The sequence below is a fragment of the Alligator mississippiensis genome, chromosome 3 (genome assembly GCF_030867095.1).
Source record: "Alligator mississippiensis isolate rAllMis1 chromosome 3, rAllMis1, whole genome shotgun sequence".
Taxonomy (NCBI): Eukaryota; Metazoa; Chordata; order Crocodylia; family Alligatoridae; genus Alligator; species Alligator mississippiensis.
In genome coordinates this window covers 302,100,700-302,125,808 of record NC_081826.1, presented here as the reverse complement: position 1 = coordinate 302,125,808, position 25,109 = coordinate 302,100,700, and the positions used below count along the sequence as shown (strand labels likewise).

The window sequence follows — 25,109 nt, the reverse complement described above, 5'->3', positions numbered from 1 at the left end:
CGCCTTCAAGGCACCAGGCTTTTGTCATGTCGGCAGGGAGGCCGATCCCTGCCCTGAGGGATTCAACACCAGCCTCGCACGCTGGCAAAGACAGATCTCTGGGGAGGGGCTCAGACGGTGGCATTTCTGCCACACTTCCCCCCCCCCCCCTTTAAAAGCTTAGACACAGGGCCTTTCAGGGCCTTGGGTCCGGGCTTGTTAGGTCAGGTTGTTCCCACGGGAGGCCAGAAGAAAAGGAAAAAAAAAAGAAAACCTGAAACAAGAAATGAGTTATAACCATAGCATACAGAAACCATAAAACCTGATGGCAGTCTTACACTAGTGATCCCCTCACTAGTCCTGAGTTCCAAGGACCCACTACCCAGAGTCCTTTTGTGACAAGGAATCCGCTATCACATTCTGGCTTCCTTTAATGTCCTTGACAGTGAAGTTGAACTCTTGAAGCTGCCAGGCTCATCGCTGCAGCTTGGCATTGGTGTTTTGCATGGTCTGCAACCACTGCAGTGGGGCATGGTCCGACAGGACGGTGAACTGTTGTCCCCATAGATAGGGCTTCAGCTTGTTCAGGGCCCAGACGATGGCCAAGCACTCCTCGATGGAGGACAGGCTCCGCTCCCGAGGGATTAGCTTCCAGCTGAGGTACGCCATGGGGTGCCGTGTCTCCTGGTGCTCCTGTAAGAGTACAGCTCCTAGTCCTACGTCGGAGGCATCCGTTGCCACATAGAGGGGTTTATCCTGGAGCGGTGCCTTCAGGATCGGTTGTTTGACCAGGGCAGCCTTGAGGGTGTCAAATGCTTCCTGGCACCCCTGCTTCCAGACCACCGGGTCCGGGCTGCCCTTCTTGGTCAGCTCGTGCAGCGGGGCTGCAGTTGCTCCAAACCCCGGGACAAATCTTTGGTAGTAACCCGCCAGGCCGAGGAAGGTTCTGACTTACTTCTTGGTCTGTGGAGGCAGCCAGTCTTTGATGGCCTCGATCTTGTCCCACAAGGGAGCAATATGACTTCCACCCACACGATGACCCAAGTAGACTACCTCAGATAGTGCCCACTGGCACTTCATTACCTCTGCCATGAAGTTCCCACCCTGGTCCATCATGATCTCGGAGGGAAAACCCAGCTGGCAGAAGACCTTGATGAGGGTGTCAGCCACCATGGGTGCCTCAAGGGAGGTCAAGGCAACTGGCTCCAGGTACCGAGCTGCGTAATCCACTCGAGTCGGTATGTATTTCTTTCCTCTATGAGTCTTACGCTTCAGCGGTCCCACAATGATGGATGATAGGGAGGGGCTTCAGCAGAGCCCTTCTCTTGTCCCCACTCTTGCTCGTCCGCTGGCATGTCTCACAAGATTTGCAGTAGTCAGTCACATTCTGGGCAATTCTGGACCAAAAAAAGTTCACTTGTACCCACTGACGTGTCCGTTCCCTGCCCATATGACCAGCACACAGTAAATCGTAAGCCATGGAGAGCAATTGCTGTCTGTATTTCCGGGGTACAACGAGCTGGGTCTGGGGCCCCCAGGTCTCGGCATGGTTCTTTGGCACCCACAACCGATAGAGAAGCCCCTTATCCCAGACCACCTGTTCCCTTTTGTCCAGAATGAACTCAGTCTCTTGCTCCTGAGCCATCTGGCGGAGTCCCTCCAAGCTGGGGTCCTCCAGAACCTCTCACTTGAACTCCTCTTGCCCAACTAGCCAATCAGCAGGGAGCTCAGGTGCTCCTGCAGGGAGTGCACTCTCACCCTCAGGGACTTTCTGGGTCTTCTCCCTGATAGTCTAACCCCCCTCTGCCACTGATGGAATACACGCCTCCCCAGGATTGTCACTTAACCCACCCTAGGGGGCCCTAGTTCCTTCTGGGACCAGGGTGCAATTGCCGTCTGCAGGGGTCCCTTCTACTGCAGCCAATGGTGTGGCTGTCGCCTGGGGATTTTCTAACCCCCCTCTTTAGCCTTTCTGGTCTGAGGATGAGTCACGGCATGACCAGTGCAGGGCTTTGGCTCTTGGGTCTGTTCCCACCTCCGGAGCTGGGATTCCTGCCCCATAAGATCCTGTCCCACCAGGATGGGGACCGGAGCCCCTTCCAGTACCCCCATTTCCAGGTACGTTGCACAGTCGTTCCACACGACGGGTGCATGGGCTACTGGTACCGTCAGAGGTGTGGGCCCCACTCCTTGAATAGTGAGGGTCTTCCCTGGGATTATGTCTGCAGGCGAGACAAGGTTGGAATTGATTAGTGTCACACTGGACCCCGAGTCCAGTTCCCCCACAAGGGTCCTCTCCTTTACCATTACCATGGTCCGGTGGGGGGCCATCACCTCCTCCGAGTTTGTGATCCTGTAGCAACAGACACTCCCCTCAGAGGGGCTCCGGCCCTCCCCATCACTGCTCACGGCTGTTGCATGCCTGACGGGCCTGGGTCTAGTGCTTAGCTTTGGGCAGTTGGGCTTGATGTGGCCTGGCTCCCCGCAGTTATAGCAACCCCTCTTTTCTGAATTGGGTGGTTTGTCCGAAGCTGGGGCTGCCTTGCACTCTGCAGGAGGTGGCCCTCTTTCCCCTTTTTGACCTGGACCTCCTTTCCCCCTTCTTTGGGACCCTTTTTGTTCCTTCCCAGAGTAGGAAGGCTTCTCACGGTTTAGTAACATTCGGTCTGCAATTTCAGCGGCCTCATGAGCATCTTTGGGGTCCCTGTCCCTGACCAGGGTCTTAACCTCTCTCGGACACCAAGAATAGAATTGTTCCAGCACCATGAGCTGGCGTGACTTATCTAAGGTGTCAACCTTGGTTTCACCTAACCATTTAATGTATGTGTCATCCAACAGGGCCACATCATCAGTCAATGACTTTCCGGGTTGTGGGCGCGTATTCCAGAATTTTTTCTGAAAATAGTCCGGTCCTAACTGGAACCTTTTAGACACTGTGGCTTTGAAGGCATTATAGTCATCAGCTGCATCTGAGGGCAGGCTGTTCAGGACCACCACCATGTCGCCTCCTACCAGAGCAGACAGGTACATCATGATCTTTTCCTCCGGCACCTTGCACCGCTGGGCTTGTCTTTCGAAGTTGCTTAAGAATAGTGCAGGATCGTCTCCATCTCGGTAGCGAGCGAAGGCTTAGACGTCCAGTTTGGGGTGTTCCCCGGATGCTTGCGAAGTGTTTGTGTTTCCCCTGTTGGGCTGCAGACGGAGCTGAGCCTCCAGCTTTTTCTCCTCCAGCTCCAACTTTTTTGCCTCCAGCTTGGCTTCCCTCTCCATCCTCCTCTCTTCCAGCTGGCGTTGTTCCCTCTCACGCTGGGTTTCCAGCTCCATCCTTTTTGCTTCTAGCTGTCGTTGTTCCTTCTCCTTCTCTCGCTGGGCTTCCAGCTTTTTTGCCTCCATCTCCATCCTCTTCTCCTCTAGCTGTCATTGTTCCCTCTTTTCCTCCAGCTGCAGCCTTTTTAACTCCAGCTCATGGAGTATCTGCTGCTTCTCCTCAGGGGGTGATCTCTCGGCGGCCTCCGGACTTGACGAGCAGGAGTGTGTTCCTGGGTTGGAATCAGGAGTTGTCGAGCGTGAAGCTGATGCTTGTTCTGACTCGCCGGTACACAAGAGCTTAATCAGCTCTTCCTTGTTTAGCCCTTTCTTCACATGAAGGCATCTCTCTTTTGCCAATTCTTTCAGTTCAGGCACAGTCATCCGGACATACTCGTCTGCCATCCTGACTATATACACTATCCAGTCGACCCAATGTCAAATTAGAAATTGTTTGCTCAAGGAATTTCAGTGACTCTATTCCTTTCCCCAAATTATGGCTCTACTACAGCAGGGTATTCGGATCCCACCGCTGCTGCCACCACATGTGGCGGGGCACTAGGGGGTGCTTCTGCGTTAAGCCACCCACCTCCCTGCGCCCGACCACCTTCCATGCTCCGAGTGCCTCCCTGGGGTGCCTCATGTCTGGCCCACCCCTTCCCTGGACCACATCCACTAGCCTGGGGTTCCCGCTGCTACCATGCAAGGCTCTGGACTCAATTCTGGCTCTGCGCACCTTGGAAAACACAACCCTGATCATCCAATGAGTACTAGACCCAATACAGGCACTTGGGGCACTTCCCCAAGTCAGGGGCTTATTAGGAAAGTCTCCCTTAGTCCACAGACCTAAGGGGTCTCCTCAGCATAATTTAGACCCACCCCTCAATAAGTCTCCACACCAGTCACAAAGGAGAACTTTATTGATTACAGGGGGTAGGGCGAAAATGGGGTAAAAGGTAGAGCAGTATCATAGAAATATCAGAGGAATATCAGAGGAATCCCATAGAGCAAATCAGCATGGCTGAGGTAGCCGTTTAAACATGCATCTGAGTTACTGTAAGCTAAATAATTAGTCTGATCTCGAGTAGCTTACTCACACGCATCATCCAGAGGTGCTTGGAGTTTTCCTCTGGAGGCAGGGCACTCTTTGAGCATGAGGTTATGAGGAGAGAGCCAGTTTCAGATTCACCTGGATGACCACATGGCTAATGGCTCCCCTTCTTCCTCGCCTGGGCCTTTAAATAACCTCTCTGACCTCAGCAACCCGGTCCAATGGAAGCTGCCAGTGCTGGCCACTAGCCAACCAATCTAAAAAAGCATCACTGGCTACCTAGGCCGGTGAGCAGGGCCTTCCCTCTCCCTCCCCAGGTGACCAGAGCATCCCCGTCCCAGGCACCAGGCTTTTATCATGTAGCAGGGAGGAAGATCCCCCGCCCTGAGGGATTCAACACCAGCCTCTCACGCTGGCAGAGACAGATCTCTGGAGAGGGACACAGACAGTGGCAATTTTGCCACTGTCGGGTAGGAAGGGACCTGAGGAGATCATCTAGTCCGACCCGCTGCCATGGCAGGAAAGAGCACTGGGGTAAAACGACCCCAGCAAGGTGTTCATCCAGCCTTCTCTTAAAGCTCCCCAGGGTAGAAGCCAGCACAACTTCTCTTGGAAGTTGGTTCCAGATCCTAGCCACCCTGACAGTGAAGTAGCACCTCCTGTTGCCTATCCTGAAGCTACCCTCTGCCACCTTGTGACCGTTATGTCTAGTCACTCCTGGAAGTGCTCGGGGGAACAAGGACTCCCCCAATGCCTGCTGGTCCCCCTGACTAGTTTGTAACAGGCCACTAGATCCCCCTCAGCCTTCTCTTGTGGAAGCTGAACAGGTTCAGGTCCTGTAGCCTCTCCTTGTAGGGCCTGCCCTGCTGGCCCCGATCATGCTGGTGGCCTCCTCTGGACCCTCTCCATGTTGTCCACATCCCTCCTGAAGTGTGGCGCCCAGAACTGGATGCAGTACTACAACTGTGGCCTGACCAGTGACGCATAGAGAGGGTGGATCTCCTCCTTGGACCTGCTTGAGATGCATCTGTGGATGCAGGACAAGGTGCGGTTGGCCTTCCTGACCACGTCCCCACACTGTTGGCCCATGTTCATTGTGGCATCAATAATGACTCCCAGATTCTTTTCTGCCTCTGCGCTGACGAGAAGGGAGTTCCCCAGCCTGTAGGTCTGCTGCTGGTTCTTCCTTCCCAGGTGCAGCACCTTGCACTTGTCAATGTTGAAACCCATCCTGTTCTCATCCGCCCACCCCTGCAACCTGTCTAGGTCCAATTGCAGCCTATTCCTCCCTTCTAGCATGCCCACATCCCCCCACATCTTAGTGTCATCTGCAAATTTGAATAGGGTGCTTTTTGCCCCCTCGTCCAAGTCGCTGATGAAGATATTGAACAGTGTGGGTCCGAGGACCGAGCCCTGGGGGACCCCACTGCCCAAGTCCCTCCAGGTCAAAATGACCTGTCCACCACCACTCTCTGTGCTCCAACCAGTTAGCAACCCATCTGACTGTATAGATGTCAACACCATGGTCCCCTAGTTTTTTAATGAGAATGAGGTGAGAGTCAGTGCCGAAGGCCTTCCTGAAGTCCAGAAAGACTATGTCCACTGCTACCCCTGCATCTAAGAATTTTGTGACATGGTCATAGAGGGCCACCAGGTTGGTCTGACAGGACCTGCCTCTAATGAACCCATGTTGATTGCCCCTGAGCATAACCTCCCCTGCTGCGAACATGCGCCAGGATAATTCTCTCAAAGAGCTTACCCAGGACCAAGGTAAGGCTAACTGGCCTATAGTTCCCTGGGTCCTCCTTCCTCCCTTTTTTGAAAATGGGAACCACATTGGCCCTATTCCAGTCCTCTGGCACCACACCAGAGCACCACAAGTGCTCGTAAAGCCATGCCAGGGATCCCACAATGACCTCTGCTAATTCCCTCAGCACCTTGGGGTGGAGATCATCAGGACCTGCTGATTTGAACATGTTAGTCCCTCCAGATGTTCCCTGACTAGATTATTACTGACCCTAGGCCAGGGTGCACCTCCCCTGGGGTCTACGGGGGTCCTGGCAGATGGGTAATCTGGTCCATGCTCAGGAAAATGGAGGCAAATAAATCGTTAAATAGGTTAGCCTTGTCGTCTGGTGCAACAACCAGATTTCCTAGCGTATCTTACAGAGGCCCCACGTTACCGGTGCCTTCTTTTTGCCCACTATGTATTTAAAAAAGGACTTCTTGTTGTCCTTGATCCAGGTCGCTAGTCCCAGTTCCATCTCCACCTTGGCCTTCCTGACCGCCCCCCTACAGCCCCGAGCTACTGAGGTATAGTCCTCCCTGGTGATGGCCCCTCCCTTCCATTGGGTATACACCTCCCTTTTAACCAGGAGATGTTCCCGGATGCTTTTGGTGAGCCATGGAGGCTTTTGCACCCTCTTGTCCCCTTTAACCCTTTTTGAGATTACCTCCCTTTGGGCATGGAGGATTGTCTCCTTAAGGATTGACCACTCCTCTTGGACACCCGACTCCCCTCCCCTCCGGGACCTCAGTGCCTCCCCAACTGTTCTCCTTACCTCATTGAAATCTGCCCTCCTGAAGTCCAGGGCTGCTGCCTTGCTGCAAGCCTTTGCCACCTTGTGCTGGATAGTAAATCCCAGCAGACGATGATCACTGTTGCCCAGGTAGTCAAGCACCTGCAGCCCCCCCACGAGGTCGTCACCTGTGGCCAGCACCAGGTCCAACAAGGCATCTCTCCTGGTGGGACTGTGCACCTCCTGGGTCAGATGGAGGTCCTGTATCTCAGCAAGGAACCTACCTGAACGGTCAGACCTGGCTGACTGCTCTTCCCAGCAGATGTCTGGAAAGTTCAGGTCCCCCATGATGACCACGTCTTTTGACCTAACTACCTCCGTGAGCTGACTTAAGAGTTCCCGGTCTAGCTCTTCCCCTTGGTTGGGTGTTCTGTAGTAGACCCCCGCCATTAAGTCCCTTTCCTCTTGACTCCCTTGTATTCTGACCCAGAGCACTTCATTGTGCCCCTCATCTGACCTTGTGCTACTCGTTGAGGATGTGTATTCCTCCTTGATGTAGAGCGCCACCTTTCCTCCCTGTCCTGTCCCTCCTGTACAGCCTATAGCCTTTGATATTCACCGCCCAGTCATGCATTGGGTCCCACCATGGTTCTGTGAGCCCCACTATGTCTGGGTTCGTGTCAGCTAGCAGGAGGGTAAGTTCCTCCTGCTTGTTCCCCATACTACAAGTGTTTGTGTAGAGGCATTTGAGGCCTCCTGAAGATGTGTGCACTGCCCCCCTAATCTCAGTACTACCCGGGCCCCAGTTGTTTACCTGGGTATTTGTTCTGCTCATCATTGGTCCAGGATGGGCTGTCCTTGTGGGCGTCCCTTGGTTTTTTGGTTCAAGGCTTCCTCCGCCCTCATCTTCCCCATCCCCCGACAAGCCTAGTTTAAAGCCCGCTGGAGGAGATCTGCCAACCTAGAAGAGAACTCACGCTTACGTTTGGGGGAAAGGTGCAGCCCATCCCACCCGAGCATGTCTTTCATCGTTATGTGCAGGTCATTGTCTAGGAAGCCGAAGCCTGCCTTGAGACATCATTCCCGAAGCCGCTAGTTGGTCTCTCTGCTGCAGGTCTCATGTCGTTTTCCCCATCTGCTCACTGGTAGGACAGAGGAGAATACCACCTGTGCTCCTATCTCCCTCAGTATGCCGCACAGAGCATGGTAGTCCGTCATCAGGTGATCAGGGCTTCTCCTGGCCACATCATTAGTACCCACATGGATTAGGACCTTGGGGTAGTAATCAGTGGGCTGGAGCACGGCCTGGATAATGCCTGTCATGTCCCGAATCTTTGCTCTGGGGAGGCAGTACACCTCGCGTGTTGAGGGGTCCTGGTGACAGAAGAGGCCTTCCGCACCCCTCAGGATGGAGTGACCTATGACGATCGCTCAACGCTTCCTCCTCTGGGTCTGCTTGGCTCCTTTGGCCTGTTCGGAGCATGAAGAGAGCAGAGTTGCCTCCTCACTGGAAGTTTCCTTTTCTCCTTCCTTCTCCTGCAGTGTCACCAGGGCCTTGTACCTGTTATACAGCTGGACTGGAGGAACTGGTACTGCTCTGCTGTGAGCAGCCCTGGTTCTGGTCGTGACCGTCTGCCACTCAGCAGTTGAGGGCACGTCCCAGGGTACTTCTTCCTAGTGTGCATGGCCGTGCAGGGAAAGGAAAGGAAATGTTATTTACTTTCTCCTCCCTGCCCCCAGGGTTTTCTCTTTTAATGTCTTTTAACTGCTTAAGTTTTACTTTAACTTCAAAGCAGCTGAAGATGACACGCCTCCTTTCTCTAAAGCTGAACCGTGGTGTTCAGTAACTAAATGTTATAGTGAGATCACCCTGATGGCCAGTGTCAAGTGTGGGAATAATGTAAAAAGAAGCCCCTTTTTGCCTTCCCCAATACCATAAAGCCCCCTCCATGTAGGAAAGGGTTCTTGCACTGGCTTGCACTGCCAGCCCCTCCTTGGGGTATTTCTTTTTCTTCTGCCCTTTCCTCCTTCCTCCCCTCTCTCCTTTCTTTTCACTATAAGGATAATGATGTGAAGTTATTTAGGTATTCTATAAAATTGATGCTTTGTGAAATCACATTCGATAAGGATGTACATAAATATAATACGGTATTGTACTTTCCCTTCACTGTTTTTGGTGTTCTATCTATTGTATGCACCATGGCATTTCACCTGTTATATTTTATATTTTATGCTTTCAACCTTGTAACAAATGATTTTTTTTTGTTTTTGTTTTTTTAGAAGTAAGTTGTACCCTGTAACAATAGTAGCAAGTGCGGAAATCAAACTACCATCTCTATATCGGGCCAATCTCTGTATGAATGGGAGTGAGTGAGTGAGTGAGTGAGTGAGTGAGTGAGTGAGTGAGTGAGTGAGTGAGTGAGTGCCTAACAGTAGCTAGCTACAATAAAGAGATAATGAGCAAGGACTAAAACTTAGAAAACTGGAAACTAACAAGAGGGAAGGATCAATATTGAGCTGGGAATTCCCTGAAACTTCATTGTTGAAGGAACAGAAACCCTGGTTTGAGTCAATCAACACTGGAGACTGGCTCTTGGGACTGAATACCTCCCTATTGGCCACTTTCAGAGCCCAGGCAACACCAAAAACTAAATTAATCATAATCAACAATGGACTCTAAACTGCTCATACCGATGGACGTGACCCCGGGGGCTGACAGCCATCAGCTGTCCCTGAATTAGGCAAACTGAAAACTGGGGGCAGCACGGAAGTCTGCCAGAGGAGGATAAAAGGCAGTGAAGAGTGACTCTTGGTGGCACCCTCTTGACCTGACCAGCACCCTATGCATCTAGCCAGAAGGACCAGTCAGCAACACACTTCTGGAAACAACACCGCTTGGAGAAAACCTTGACTGGCCATCGATGGCAGACTCCAACCATAGGATAGGTATGCCTGACACGGGTACTTTATTGCAGCTGCTACATGTGTGCATCTGTGTATATATGTGTGTGTGTGTGTGTGTGTGTGCGTGTGTGCGCGCGCGTGTGCGTGCTTGAGAGACAGTACCCCTTATAATTTGCAGATTTGATTTATGGTTTTTGACCCTATAAAGACTGCACATTCTGTATAAGAAATCAGAATTTTAAGGATTCTGGGAGTTGGTCCCAGAGTCACAGCTCTTCCTCAGCCCCTCTGCTGACTCCAGCCCCAGGGAGCCCCAGCCTTTGTCTTCCCAGGACCCTAAAGCCCAGCAGAAACAGATCATGGGGTTGACAGGGACCTTCGTCCCTTGGCTGAGCAGGGCTCAAGGTACCAGGGCACAGATGCAATGACAGGGTCTCCTGGGCTGTGTCAGTGCCCTCCCTGCAGGGTCCTCCTGTGTAGGGAGACCACCTCTTGACAGTGGAAAAGAGGGACACATATCATCCCCTCTACCCGCATAGGAAACATGGATGAAGCAAAGCTGAGCGGGGGGTAGGGGGGGCAGGGGAGGATGCAGGCTGCCTGCTGTGGGGCTCGGGGCTCCCCACCCAGCTACCCTCCCCACCACCCCCAGCTGAGCTGCCCGTGGTTCCAACCCACATTCCTGCCCCAGCCCCAGGCACTTCCCTAACTGTGCTCCCAGCCCCACTCCCAGCTTACTGAGTCTGCCACAATCTACTCACTGACCACATCATCTTTGCCCCCTGGCCTGCCATAGACTAACCTGCAGGCAGTTGGGGGAGCTGTTCTCCCTGGCACCCTGGAGGTGTATTCTGGGGCACATGCATGAGTACAGGCACACACACAGGCCTCCTTCTGTGTCCTGTTCCCACCAACCTCAAGCTAGCTACAAATATCAAGGACAATAAAAAGTCCTTTTTTAGATATGTGGGGAGCCAGAGGAAAAGCAAGTGCAACATTGGACCCCTGCTGAACCAGATGGGACAACTGACAACTGATGCCCAGGAAAAAGCAAATTTGCTAAGTGGGTACTTTGCATCAATTTTTCGCCAGTCCCATGGGACACTCCTTCTCACTGTGGGTCAGGGAGGCCCGGGGGAGGGAGATCCCTTAGCCTCCATTGAAGCTGACCTCATGAAGGAACACCTTGACAGGCTGTACACCTTCAGGTCAGCTGACCCTGACAGTTTACACCCCAGGGTACTCAAGGAGCTGGCGAGCATCATAGCCCAGCCCCTGGCACGGATCCTTGAGAACTCCTGCTGCTCTGGGGAAGTGCCCAAAGATTTGAAGAAGGCCAATGTGGTGCCTATCTTCAAGAAAGGGAGGAAAGTAGATCTGGCAAACTATAGGCCCATCAGCCTGACCTCTATCCTGGGGAAGGTTTTGGAAAAGGTTATTAAAGAGGCCATCCTTAACAGGCTAGCTGACATTAATATCCTGAGGGATAGCCAGCATGGGTTTGTTGAGGGTAGATCTTGCTTGACCAGTCTCATTTCCTTTTACAACCAGGTGACCTAGCACCTGGACAAAGGAGAAGAGATTGATGTCATATATCTTGACTTTAAAAAAAGCCATTGATCTGTTAACCCATAATCACCTCTTGGCAAAACTGGCTAACTGCAGCCTCGACCTCGCCACAATCCGCTGGCTGGAGAGTTGGCTCCATGGTAGGACCCAAAGTGTGGTGATTGATGGAAGTCAATCGTGATGGTGCACGATGACCAGTGGGGTCCCTCAAGGCTCTGTCCTAGGGCCTATACTTTTAACATCTTCATCAATGATGTGGACATTGGTGTCAGAAGTGGACTGGCCAAGTTCGCTGACAACACCAAACTCTGGGGTAAAGCGTCCACACCTGAGGACAGGAGGGCAATCCAGGCAGACCTTGACAGGCTCAGGAAATATGCGGATGAGAACCTGATGGTGTTTAACTTCAAAAAATACGAAGTTCTCCACCTTGAGAGGAAAAACCTGCAACATGCTTATAGGCTCAGCAGTGCTACACTGGTTAGCACTACTTGTGGTCATGACTGACCACAAGATGAACATGAGCATTCAATGTGATGCTGCAGCTAGTAAAGCAAGCAAAACGCTGGCTTGCATCCATAGATGCCTCTCAAGCAAATCCCAGGACAGCATCCTCCCCTTGTACTCATCCTTGGTGAGGCCGCAGCTGGAGTACTGCGTCCAGTTTTGGGCTCCACAATTCAAACATCATGTGGAGAAGCTTGACAGGGTCCAGAGGAGAGAAAAGCACATGATCAGAGGTCAGGAAAACAGACTTTATGATAAGGCTGAGACCCATGGGACTCTTCAGCCTGAAAAGCGAAGGCTCAGGAGCGATCTAGTAGCCACCTATAAGTTTATCAGGGGTGACCACCAGGATCTGGGGGAACGTCTGTTCACCAGAGCACCCCAAGGGATGATAAGATTGAATGGTCATAAACTCCTCTGCGATCCATTCAGGCTGGACATAGGAAAGAACTTCTTTACTATCTGAGCCCCCAAGGTTTGGAATAGACTGCAACCAGAGGTGGTTCAAGCACCCACTTTGAATGCCTTCAAGACACCTTTGGATGTTTATCTTTCTGGGATCCTATGAACCCTGCTGAATTCCTGCCCCTGGGGCAGAGGGCTGAACTCGATGATCCTCTGCAGTTCCTTCCAGCCCGAATGTCTATGAAATCTATGAAATCTATGAAAGCCTAGTCCTGTGCAGGCTGGAACTCTGCCTACCTACAAGGGGAAACCTGCCATATCTGCGGTGTCACCAAGCTGTATTGCCTTCTCAGCATGGCTCAGGACATCTCAGTAGCCTGGGAGAACAGTGTCCTTAATAGGGCGGCTGCAGTATATTCTCCCTTTCTCACAGTTAGGGTCCTCCAGTCCTCACTTAGTCTTTCCTGCCATGACTTTGATGGACTGCTTCCAGGAAATGATCCGCAATCTAGGAGCAATTCAGCCCTGTAAGGGAAAAGCAACTGAGGCCACCAGTCTCTAATACCCCTGGATCAGCTATGCAGTCTTAGGGGCCTGAATGGGAACAACTCCAGCTCGTACATGCCTGCCTCAAAACTGCATTTTGTGTAGAGTTCATAGATTTTCAGACCCTCATGACCCTCTCCCTCATTTGTAGACCCTCAGTGTCACTCTAAAATCTCATTCATACACAACCTCATAGCTGAAAGTGCTGGGTTTTGCCCCAGGGATCTCTAGCAGCAAACTTTGGACAAACACAACAAAGGGGAGCAGCTCACCCATCCAAAGCTCTGCATCCTCTGACATCTAATCCCTGCCATGCCTCAGTTCCAGGGGCTTTTTAAGGGCTCCACCTGATGCTCTTCTCCAGTTTGGGACCGCCTCCATCACATGACTGGGGCTCGCACTCTCTGACAAGGCAATAATTGGGCCTGCGCTAACCCATCAGATGCCCAGCATTATCTCCAGAGAGGCCTTCTGGGAACTGGGAACTTGACCACACTAACAACCATCTCCATCACTTCGTCCAGGCCAGACTGGCTCCTCTGGCAGGTTCTGAAGTGGGAAATGGCCTCAGTCTGGCTAGCACAGCCCCCACAGGGAACCACAGTCCAGGAGGATCCCAGATATGCTGGAGGTAAGCGACAGGATATGACTGGGACTACCTTCTCCCTCTCTCCAGGCACTCTGTGACATATGGCAAAAAGAAGTCATCAGTGTGATGAAGTCATCAGAAAAGCTAACTGCACTTTATCGTGCATCAGCAGATGCATGACAAACAGAGCCAAGGAGGTGATACTTCCCCTCTATCGGGCGCTGGTCAGACTGCAGTTGGAGTACTGCGTCCAGTTTTGGGTGCCACATTTCAAGAGGGATGTGGATAACCTGGAGAGGGTCCAGAGAAGGGACACTCGTGTGGTTAAGGGTTTGCAGGCCAAGCCCTACGAGGACAGACTAGGGCACCTGGACCTTTTCAGCCTCTGCAAGAGAAGGTTGAAAGGCGACTTTGTGGCTGCCTATAAATTCATCATGGAGGCACAGAAGGGAATTGGTGAGGCTCTACTCACCAAGGCGCCCCTGGGGGTTACAAGAAATAATGGCCACAAGCTAGCAGAGAGCAGATTTAGACTGGACATTAGGAGGAACTTCTTCACAGTTCGAGTGGCCAAGGTCTGGAACGGGCTCCCAAGGGAGGTGGTGCTCTCCCCTACCCTGGGGGTCTTCCAGAGGAGGTTAGATAGGTGTCTGACTGGGGTCATCTGAGCCCAGCACTCTTTCCTGCTTATGCAGGGGGTTGGACTCAATGATCTATTGAGGTCCCTTCCGACCCTAACATCTATGAATCTATGAATCTATGAAAGAAAACCCAGGTCCCTGTGCATGACACTGGGACAACGGTTGAGTATGTGACAAAAGGAATCTGTGACAAATGCTGTCAAGAATCGTGCAGCCTGTGACTGGGATTACTGTTCACATTTCTTGGGACTGTTACACCTAAGTAGGGATGGACAGTCACCCTACATGTGACACAGGACACTGGGCAACAGAGATCTGTGCTCTGACACAGCACATGGCAGCTCTGATGCTCTTGTGTCTGCTGGGCCATACTCAGTGTGAGAATACCTATGCATGGTTCACAAGATAAACCCAGCAACCTCCAACAGGAATCCAGATGCCGCAGACATCTTGTCCTATGGGCATCCCAGGTCTTTGCAACACAAGATTTTCTCTAGTTCTCTGCAGTCAAGAAACAAGGGGAAGTGCAGAGCTGGTGTTTTCAGAGGGGGCTGGAGCCCAGACCTGGTGAGAACCACTGTTTCAGCCCATGTTGCTCTAAGTTACTCATGAGAATGGCATGTTGGTCTACCCTAGAGACCTAGCGCTGTTGGGCTAGAAGAGTCTTCCAGAGGTCACATTCAGTTTCAGCCCTACCTCAGCTAGGTGCAGCCACATTGAAATCAGCCCAGACAAACTCTTTGTCCAACCTCTGAGCAGTATGACACCATCACCCTTGCCCCTGCCTCCAGCAAAGCAGGGGGCCACAGAGGCCAATGTCCTGCTGTGCTAAAGGGGGTTAATTCATGCCCAAGAGACCCAAGGCAGAGGCCATGCCACCAATGCAAAGGAAGGTCAAATCCCCGAATTCCAACCAGTCTGAACAGGGCGGGAATCCATTCCTTGCCAATGGAGCCTATCCATTCAATGCAGTGTTGGTCTGAGCACCAGCAGGGATCCTACTCCAGTACCTTGCTGTTCTAACAGCAAAGAAGCTGTTTTGGAGACCCAGACTGCCCCCACCCCATTGCCTTTGCAACAACTTCCAGAAATTGCTGTGTACAGTGCTCTAAGCAGAGATGACTGGAAAACTGCTTATCCTCTTCTTTGTGGCAGCTCTTCAGACAATTGGGCACTTGTACAAATGGTGGGGGTTTGATCCCCAGGGTTTTATTCTATGCCCCTAAATTGAAATGGTGGGGCATAGAATAAAACCCTGGGTCAATTTTATACATAACAGGTTTTACGCTTCATTAAATTGAATAGGTTTATAAAAATAGAAATAGTTTATCTTAGAACGTTTCATCACTGTTTGCACATAACAATGTTCACAGCGAATTAAACCTGGTGTGCTGTTCCTTGTGAATTCCAGCAGGGAACAACTGCAGTCCTCTGCCTTTCCTCAGATCTGGGTTCTGGGGAGTTGGCTTGATGACAAGAACCTTTTCCAAACTCAGTGCCATTGACCGAGACCCTGGTGCCAGTGACCCCTGCCTCACCCTTCCCTACCACCAAGCATACTCATGCCTGCCCCGTCCCTGGCATTTGCACAGAGTGAAGGGTTGGTGTAACCTGGTCAAAGTACATTTGTATGGCCAGGCCACAATACAGGGCTCATGTTTTACCTGCACACAGTTTAGGCTCCGTTGTGGGAGAAAAGTATGGAGCAAAAAGACAAAGTTTGCAAAATGGCACCAGCATGTCTGCTGCTGAAACCTTTTGCACCAAAATAAGGTTGTATGGCAGGGTGAGTTTTATGTAGGCAGGCAGACAGGCAGGCAAGCCCTTCTTGGTGGTTTTTGCAGAAGGCTTCTTATGCGGGCATCTCATTCTCAAAGCACAGAGTTATTCTCCACATTTCTTCCTTCCTGTTCTCAGCTCTGATTGATATGCCGTTGCTGCCTTCACCACCACCGAAAAAACACAGACCACGTATGAAGCCTGTGAATGATACCCAGACAGATAGGAGAGTCAGCACCATCAATACCTGTGCAGAGTAGTTGCCGGAGATAGCAAGACAGGCATGTTGAGTCTGTTGCCAAGAAGGTGGTCATGGGAGCCTGGGGCCAAACCTATCTTCTTTCTTGCAATGCAGAACAATAAGACATGCAAAATAATGCTGCCATATTTTACTATTCTTTTGGTTGTGGCAAATGAAAGGTTATAATAAATGCAGGTTCTTTCAGATGTGATGTGCCTATGGTTGCTGTTTTCTTGTAAACAAAGTCTTGTAATGAACCTCATTGAACACTGCCTGAGGTTCTTGCTTCTTGGAAATGGTTACCTTCAAAATTCTGTAGTGGGTGGCTTGTTCTTTATTTAAGTTTGGGTGAATATATCAGTAATGGTTAATTAAGTAAAATAAAACTATCTGTCTCTTTTTCTTTTAACATGGGCAGCAATGTGGGTCATCATCAGGCAGGGTCCTAGGCTTTTTGTTCCTGTGTTTTCTGTCTGAAACAGCAGGGAAGCTTGTTTAACTTGCGGTACTGGAAGAACCAGTAAATCCCCAAGCTGAAATAAGGGGCAACAGCATAGTATGGCACATTGTGGGGAGGAGAGCTGTTGGTTGGTTTCTACGGGTTGGGAGTGATGGGCACCGCCAAGGCCAGGGGTGCCTAGACCATGAGTTAGGGCAAGCAGGATGAGGTGAGACTGTGTGATCATGAACAGCGTGGCAGGGCAAGGGACCATAGTGGTTATGGGCTGACCACACTCAGTGCAAGGAACAGTGCTAGGAGTGAGTGGGCACCAGTTGGTATAAGGGCATCTCAGCTGCTGTCATGAGTCTGCCTGGGGTGAAGGTGTGTGGGGGAATTGGTGACCTTGTGCAATCACGAATGGTGCGGCATCCAGCACAAAAAAGAAAGGCAGCTGAGGTCTGCAGTCACTCCTTGCTGTGACAAGCCATGCCTCATGTGATAAATGTGCTGTTCTCATTAAGGGCTGCCAGCTGTCATGGGCCTGGCTGTGGGGTGATCTTGTGCAGTCGTGGATGGTGCAACAGCTGACACAAGAAAAAGAAAAGCAGCAGCTATGGGTTGTGTTCACTCAGGGGCAGGGGCAGATAATGTGGTGTTGGTGCCGTTGTCACCCTGGCTAGGGCAGGGCCAGGGCATGAGTGGTGAGGGCGGGGGTGTCCAGGAAGAAGAATGAACATTGTTTCATGGTGGGCTGGCTGGACCTGAGCATCTGGAGTGCAAATCACCTGGCATCCAAGGAAGTACATTACATGCAGTTACCGAAACAGGGCAGCTAACCTCATCCATTTGTAAATGTAATTCCAAGTGACACCTGTAGAAACAAAGGGATGGACTACAACAAATGGACCAGAGACTGGGTGAGGCCTGTGTGCAATATGGCACCACGGTTGACCCGACCTCAGGGCTCCCTCCACTGCCAGGACCCCCTGGCTGCCTGCAAGGGCCCCTCCTGCCCTGGTTGGGGTGGGCGCAGCATGGGGGACACAGGCGCTTTCTCAGAAATACACATTTCAGTGGATGAACGTGATCTTCATTACAGTAAAGATTACCAGATGATTAACCGACCTGGGTCAGGCACCTAAACACAAAGAGGCTTAGCTAAACTGATCCCTTGACCCCTTTCCCAGGACCACTATAATCTGGTTCCATCTTTTCCCAAAAGTCCCAGTGAAATGAGGACATGTAAATAAACCAATCAGAGATCGGGTATTAGCATGTTAAATTACCACCCATAAATATGGGGCCAGGGGCAGCCAAACTGGACCTATCCTGAAGCTCAGGAGAAAAATCCAACCCAGCAGGAGTCCCCCGGAAGCAGAGAGGCCTGGGAAGCAGACCTGCCCTTCCTGAGCCCAAGGCTGCATAAGCATTGCCTTCACTAGTACCAATAAGTCCTTGCTACTGTGTATCCTAACAAAGCTAGAGTTGTGATTGCAGTGGTCCAGCAACTGCTGGGGTGGATGAAGGGCCAGTTGTGGGTGTCTGCAACAGGGTCCGGCCTTGTTACTAGGGGTGTGGAGGAGCTCGAATGGCCCCACACCCTGGCAGCTTTCCCTGCATGCACCCCAGGCCTGGAAGGACTCACCAGAGGCTGAGGGTCCAAGTCTGGGAACACAGCAAGCCTCCCAAGCAAGGGAGCTAGCGCAGGGGTTGGGAACAAAGAAGAGCCAGCTCAGGGCACACAGAGGGAGGATAAAAGGAGGCTTAAAGCCATCTCTGCAGGGCTGCAGCCTCAGAGACAGAGAAGAGGGCTGCCCTGTGCCTGGGCTAGTCTAGGTCCAGCAGCGGTGGGGATGGCCTGCAGAGACTTCTCTTTGGGTTTCTTGGTCTGTTTTGTTTGTATGGAGCTCTCTTCAAAACCTCTGGAAGAGAAGAGTGAGCGGGGAATGAACCCCGGGGAAAGCCGAACAAATCAGAGCCTTAGACCCGCCAAAAGCAAAGTGGCAGTTTATTTGTTGAACTTTCTGTGTTTATTTGGCATTTCTCACAAACCCGGATTGGTGCCAGAGACTGAGGGGCTGCAGCAGGGACGGGGACCTGAACAGCGGGTTCTTGGCTACAACCAGCAGCAGAAGAGCAAGTAGTGGGATCAGGGGGCGGATCAAATGTGATCATTTCTGCTCTGCCTGAAATCTCCGTGACAGTGCACGGTGTCCTGTGTCTGCACTGCAGCAACACGAACTCCTCGTAAACCATCTGGAGAAGTGTGGGCTACACAAAGCTACTACGGGGTGGGCAGACAACTGGCTCCATCACCGCTGGCAAAGGGTTCAGTCATTCTCACCAGGTCATGTCAGGATGGCAGGAGGCCCATTTGAAACTGGAACAGGATTTCAAGGGAGGTGGTGCCGTCCTCTACCTTGGGGGTCTTCAAGAAGAGACTGGACAAGCACCTGGCTAGGGTCACATGACCCCAGTACTTTTTCCTGCCGTGGGCGAGGGGTCGGACTCAATGATCCATTGAGGTGTCTTCCGACCCTAACATCTATGAATCTATGAGGCTTTGAGTGGAGCCCCACAGGTGTCTGCCCTGGGCCCGGGGCTGCTCAACATGTCCATTCATGGTGTGGATGCTGGCACAGAAAACTTCTGGAGCAACTTATGGATAACACAACATTAGGAAGGGCTGTGAGCACACTGAAGGATGTGAGCACAGCACAGACAGATTGTAACAGGCTGGAAATGCAGGCTGGAGCCGACAGGATGCAGGTCAGTGCGGACAAGTTCACGGTGCTGCCCTCAGGAGGAAGGATCATGGACACGGGCACAGAGTGGGTGAGACGCGACTGGGGCAGCACTACAGAGAAGGACCTGGGCATCTCGGGAGGTCCCAGATTCAAGAGGAGTCTGCAGTGCGTTGTAGCTGCGTGAAGAAGCCCGCGTAGATCTGGGCTATGGGACAGGCAGGATGAAGGTGCTGGAGGTGGAGGTGTCTGGGCAAGGGCAGCCAGGCTGGGGCAGGGCTGGAGAGCAGGCAGTGCTGCATGCAGGGAGCACGGCGGGAAGTGTGCCAGGTGCAGCCGTGCTGGAGTGGTGCGAGCTGGAAGGCAAGGGGCAGGGTGAGCTGGGGCTGCTGAGAGCCAGAGCGCAGCCCCTCTCCCCCAGCCACGCTCCTGCATGGGAGTGCAGGGTTCCTGCTGCCAGGGGAGGAGAAGGGCACAGGAGTGCCTGGGTGCCAGGGTGCAATGAGTATACCGTTTTAACACGTGCTTTCATACTTACAGAGCCTCCCCTCTTCATGCCTGAGGGATCATCTCTGTGTCTCCCTGGGGGCAGCTGGATGGCTTCTCACACACCCACTGCTGCTGCTTACTATACCCACCTCCTGGCTCTATTCTTCCCCTTTTAATTGTTCCATAAGTAACATAATCATAAGATTTTGGACCTCTGAAAAAAAAAGTCATGTCAGGGCCTTCACACCATCCCAGCCTCCACAAGCCCCATGTGTATGGCTGCAGCCAGGCCCCAGGCCCCATTCTGGCCAATCTGACCCCTGCATTGCCTTGCCTGGGTCTCAGCCCCTTCCAACAGCCCATGCAGCTGGTGAGTGTCCCCTTGCTGCTGGCCAGGCTGCAGCGCAGCTGCCAGAGCCAAGCCCAGTCCATACAGGCAGCTCCTGGCACAGGCACAGCCTGGGATCAAGGCTCCTGGCAGCCTCCCCTGCCCACACTGCACGGGTCCTGTCCTCCCACCCAGCGCAGCCCCCACCAGGACCCCCTGAGCCCGCACAACATGTGTAACAGGAGCTGAATGGGGCTCCCAGGATGGGGAACTGGAGTGCATCTCACTGTGGGTACGGAGTCCCATCGATCCAAGTCCAGACCCTGTTATACCGCAACCCGATCCAGTACGAGGTGTCCATGTTGGTGAAGAAGCTCTGCAGAGGGAGTGACTGCTGGGAAACAGCCCCAGGCCTGGCCAGAGCCAGGTGACAGGGGGCAGCTGGGGCCATGGGGCCTCTAAGTGTATGGGCAGCAGGAGAGGAACAGGGAGGGCAGGGCCCTTGGCTCATCTACCCCCCCAGCTCTTGCAACTGCCCCATCGAGTGTGTCTGCACACGTCGACGGCACCCACATTGGCTCCAGCTGCTTAGGGGGCACAAGGTGCTCATCCCAGCAGCCAGCACAGCACTGACCCATCCGCATGCTTTGGCTGTGCTCAGCCCCAGGGAAATGTCCCCAGAAAGGCTGTCCTGCCCTGCTCTGCCCTGCTCCCAGCATTTCACTGCCAGGCAGGTTTTCCAACCACCACCTTCCCCAGGCACTGCCTTCCCGCTTCAGCCCCAGACCCACAGCCCCTTACCGGCATGGTCATGAGGTCCCAGTCCCTGAGGACCAGGAGCCGGGAGAAATTTGCTGCACAAGCCGCTAAGCTTTCCAACCAGGTCTTCTTTTCCTTGGAGAGGAACAGGCACTTCCCACGGTGCAGCACCCAGGTCTCCGGGCAGCAGTCTGGGCACAGGCAACAGCTCACACCTGCCCCACTGTGAGGGCAGTGCCAGGGCCACGGGCTGCTGTTGGGGGTGCTCTGGAGCCCCAGGGAAATGGCCTTTCCAAGAGCTGTTGGGTCTGCCCAAGCCCAGCCCTGGGATGGGCTCAGTGGGAGACAGATAGTGCCCAGGCCACGGGGCAGCAGGAAGACGGGGACAGAAGGTCTGGGGGAGCCAGACCAGGATGCCAGGGTTTCCGCCTGCAGTGACGCCCACTCCCCACTCCCCATGGGACTTGGGCCTAGCACTGCCTAGGGGAGAAGGGCTGTCCTGCCTGAACCGCAAGCTCTGGGGGTGTCCCACTCCCTGCCCAGCCCCACCACTACCTGCTCGACTGCAAGCCAAGTCTCCTGCAGTTTTGTTCAGCTGCTCCTGCAGGTCCTGGACTTGCCCTTGCATCCAAGCCAGCTTCTTTTGGACCTTCCCAACTGCTGCCCTGGCCTTCTGCAGCTCTGTGCCCCTGCCTTGCAGCTTTTTCTGGCTGCAGTCCCCCTCCGCTCTGGTCTCTGCCAGCTGGTCTTGGGACTGCACCAGTGCCGTGCTCACCTGCCAGTCTGTGGGCACAGATCCATCAGTGCCAGGGGCAGGGCCTGGCACCCAAAGCTGGGCACTGTGGCAGGGGCCACAACCCCTGTGCTCAGACCTCCACCCACAGCCCCAGGGACACAGGGCTGGTGCAGCCAGTGGGAGCCTCCCAGGGCACAGGCAGAGACTGGAAGGAGCTGGGCAGGCCCCTGCAGGCAGCCAGACTCCAGGGCCAGCCGGGCACCAGCCAGGGCCATCTGCCCTGCCCCCTCCCACAGTGCAGGTCCCCGCTGGGATCATCTCCAAAGCCATTACTGCTCCTTCTTGGCTGGGGGCCCACGCCTCCCCCCAACTGCCCTGCCCCTATGGGGGTTCATGCCCCTGATGCCAGGCCCAGGCAGCCCTGTGTCCCCCATGCTGCGTCCACCTGTATCCACACATTCCCGCTTGCCCAGTCCTCCCTGCCAGCGCGGCAGGACTGTACTCACAGCAGACCCCCAGCACGATGGTGGTGGCCAGCAGGGCCAGGCAGGCTGCCAGCAGGACCAGGAGCAGGGGCCACATGCTCCACCGGGGCTCTGCAAAGAATGAGGTGCTGAGAGATACCCTGGCACCCGCAGACCATGCTGCCCCCCATGAATGTGGCCTCGACCAGAGATGAAGGCGGCCTAGCATGAATGAATTAGGGCCACAGCTCTGCCATTTTCTCCAGCAGTCATGGCCCTGCCTTCCCCAGCACAAAGAGGCCTGGTGGGGGCTGGCCAGCCAGGTGAGGGGTCTGTGCTGGGTCGGCCCAGATCTAGGACACCTCCCCATCCTAGTATCGCTCACAGGCAGCTCTGCAAGGGTGGAAAAGGTCTGGAGAGTCACAAGATACTCAGCCCACCACACCCACACAAGCCCTTCCTGCTGATCCTATAGCCTCAACTGAGCCTGAGCGTGGGGGCAAGACCCTGTAGCCAGGATCCTGCAGTGCTGGCAGGAGCATTGGCACAGCCCCATTCCCAGCCCTGGCCCGGGCTGCAGGGAAGGTGGTAGCATCGCACAGAGGAGGCTGCTGCCTATGAACCAGTGCATGAACGTTTCTGAATGGGAGAGTGTGCATGGTGCCATCAGCCCTGCCTGTGCTTACACCCACTGTCCAGCGCCTCTTTGCAGCTGGCACCCAGCACCTCTGAGGGCTGCAAAGCAAACCCTGATGCCTGCAGCAACTGGGCAGGGGGTACACTCCTTCCCAGCACGTGTGGCAGCAGCGAAGCCGTGGAGCTTGGGGCAGCCACACTTCCCACTCTGCCCTGCAGCCTGGGCACAGCAAGCTGAGCCACCTCTCAGCCCTAGGGCAGGACAGCCCCTCCATCCCCTGCCCCCTCCATCTGATCTCAGCCCCTGCAGTCCTGTTTTACCCGCGAGCCAGCTGTGGACCCCTGGAAGCTCTCTGCATCCCTGCTGGGGTGCTCTTGGCAGGGAAGGGGATGCCCTTGCCCTCAGCTCTGTGCTCCTGGACCCCATCCCCAGCTCGTCCCTCAGTCCCTGGGCCCAGCTGGAGGGTCGCATAGGTGCTGTCAGCTTTGCCTGGGATTGGTGGGGTACAGACACATGGGCTGGTCAGGGTTTGGGGCCTGGACATGACCAGGTTTGGTAAAGGTGTGGGCTCCTACCTGTCTCTTGTATCTGGGGCCTCACAGTTTGTCCCAGGGGAGCCTTGGAGAACTGCAGTTCGGCATAGTTCACGCTCTCCCCCATCATGGCAATGTTGCACAGGGCAGATCGCAGGCTGCTAGTCCCAGTGCAGCATGTCCCAGCAGGAGGGAAGCATCAGCCAGAAGTAGAAGTGGCCTTGACCACAGGTGGGGGTGGCCAAGCACAGCAGGATGTGGGGCCACAGCCCTGCCATTGGCTCCAGCAGCCATGGCCCTGCCCTCCCCAGGCAGGTCCCCAGAGCCAGGGCCTGGCAGAAGAGGTCTAGGGGGCCAAGATCATCCAGAAGGCCATGTAGAGTAAGCCAAGACCTGGCCCAGTAGCCCCCCTGAGTCCCAAGCCCATACATGTCCTGTGTCACCACCGCACAGGCTGCAATGTTGGGGTCTCCTCGGCTATGTCTGCACTCTGGGGCCCGTTGATAAAGGTTGGGGAGGAAAAAGGTCCCACCCAAATGCAGAGCCTGACTCCATCAATGCTCACAGGTGCCTGGGCACAGGGCAGTGTCCCCTAGACAGGACCCATCCACACTCTCCCATACAGGGTGCACAGGTCTGTGGGCGCAGTCGCTACAGACAGTCATAGTTTTTGCAGCAGGGCTGGAACATCACTATAGCTACTTTGGTGGAGGAAATGCATGATCTTTCCTGGCACAGGAAGAGCACAAGATCCCCCACGGCCTGTGGTTTATCCATTCTCAGCCCTATCAGGTGCTGAGCTTAGGCTGCCCCTGCTTCTTCTCCAGCCCGGAGGAAGGGCACTGTGTGCACCACACCTCCTCTCCCCTTGCTCCCAGCTAGACAGCTTGTCTACCCCAGATCTCACCCCAAGCCCTTTCCTAGTCAGCTGGATGGGTCTGAATCATGGACAGGCAATTATTTTGGGCAGAGGGTGACTTACTGAGTTTTGGCAAGCCATCGAGGGCCAAATGACAGGCAGCCAGGGGCAGATAAATATTAATTTTCTAAATTTCTTAGGGGCCCTGCGGGCCACATAGAATGGCCAGTGTCCCTCAGTGGAAAGGACAAATGGGATCTGGGGACCTACAACTGGTTTCTCATCATCCCCGTACCCAGGAAGTGACAGGAGCAGATGCTCAGGAAGGGCCTGTACAAGCGTGTGGAGGAGAAAAGGCTGAGCACGAGCAGCCACGTGGGTTGATGACAAACACATTAGGTGCAACAAGCTTGATCTTCTCCTTGGCCAGAGGAACTGTGGGGGGATGAAGGGCTGCTGTAGCATCCCATATCTGTGCTGCAGCCAGGCTTGGAGCAGGTCTCGTACGACCTCCTGATGCACCTTGATGATGTGTGTGCTGGACACAGCTACGACCAGGCATAGAGACAACCTGCTCATGTCCCACCAGCAAAGGGGCCTCAAGTGGGGCTGGCCCACAACCCTGGGCCCAGCTGGTCCCACCAGAGCCATCAGGGGGACGCCCCCCAGGAACGAGCACTGCCCGCAGCCTGGGCCCAGCCTGGCTGAGTAAGGCCATTGTGGCGGGCCTCAAGTTGGGCACTCCTGCGTTGAGCCGCCCACCTCCCTGCACCCGCCCACCTTCCAGACTCCGAGTGCCTCCCTGGGGTGCCTCCCGTCCGGCCGACCCCTTCCCTGCAGCACACCCGCTAGCCTGGGTTTCATGCTGCCACCATCCAAGGCTCTGGACTCAATTCTGGCTCTGCACGCCTTGGAGAACACAGGCCTGGTCGTCCAATGGGTCCTAGACCCAATACAGGCACTTGGGGCACTTCCTAAGTCAGGGGCTTAATAGGAAAGTCTCCCTTAGTCCACAGACCTAAGGGGCCTCTTCAGCATAATTTAGACCCACCCCTCAATAAGTCTCCCACACCGGTCACAAA

General features: G+C 53.9%; 1 protein-coding gene across 1 annotated transcript; it reads right to left on the bottom strand.

Annotated features, from left to right (window-relative positions):
* Positions 1-18,468: 18,468 nt before the first annotated feature.
* LOC132249171 (C-type lectin domain family 1 member A-like) lies at positions 18,469-23,309 on the bottom strand. The gene is made up of 7 exons (XM_059723509.1): positions 23,211-23,309; positions 22,041-22,130; positions 21,354-21,581; positions 20,841-20,989; positions 20,327-20,415; positions 19,761-19,925; positions 18,469-19,578 (listed from the first exon to the last, which is right to left on the bottom strand). The coding sequence occupies exons 1-6, from the start codon at positions 23,296-23,298 to the stop codon at positions 19,775-19,777; spliced, it is 795 nt and encodes a 264-aa protein (XP_059579492.1). The 5' UTR covers positions 23,299-23,309; the 3' UTR covers positions 18,469-19,578; positions 19,761-19,774.
* Positions 23,310-25,109: the final 1,800 nt, after the last annotated feature.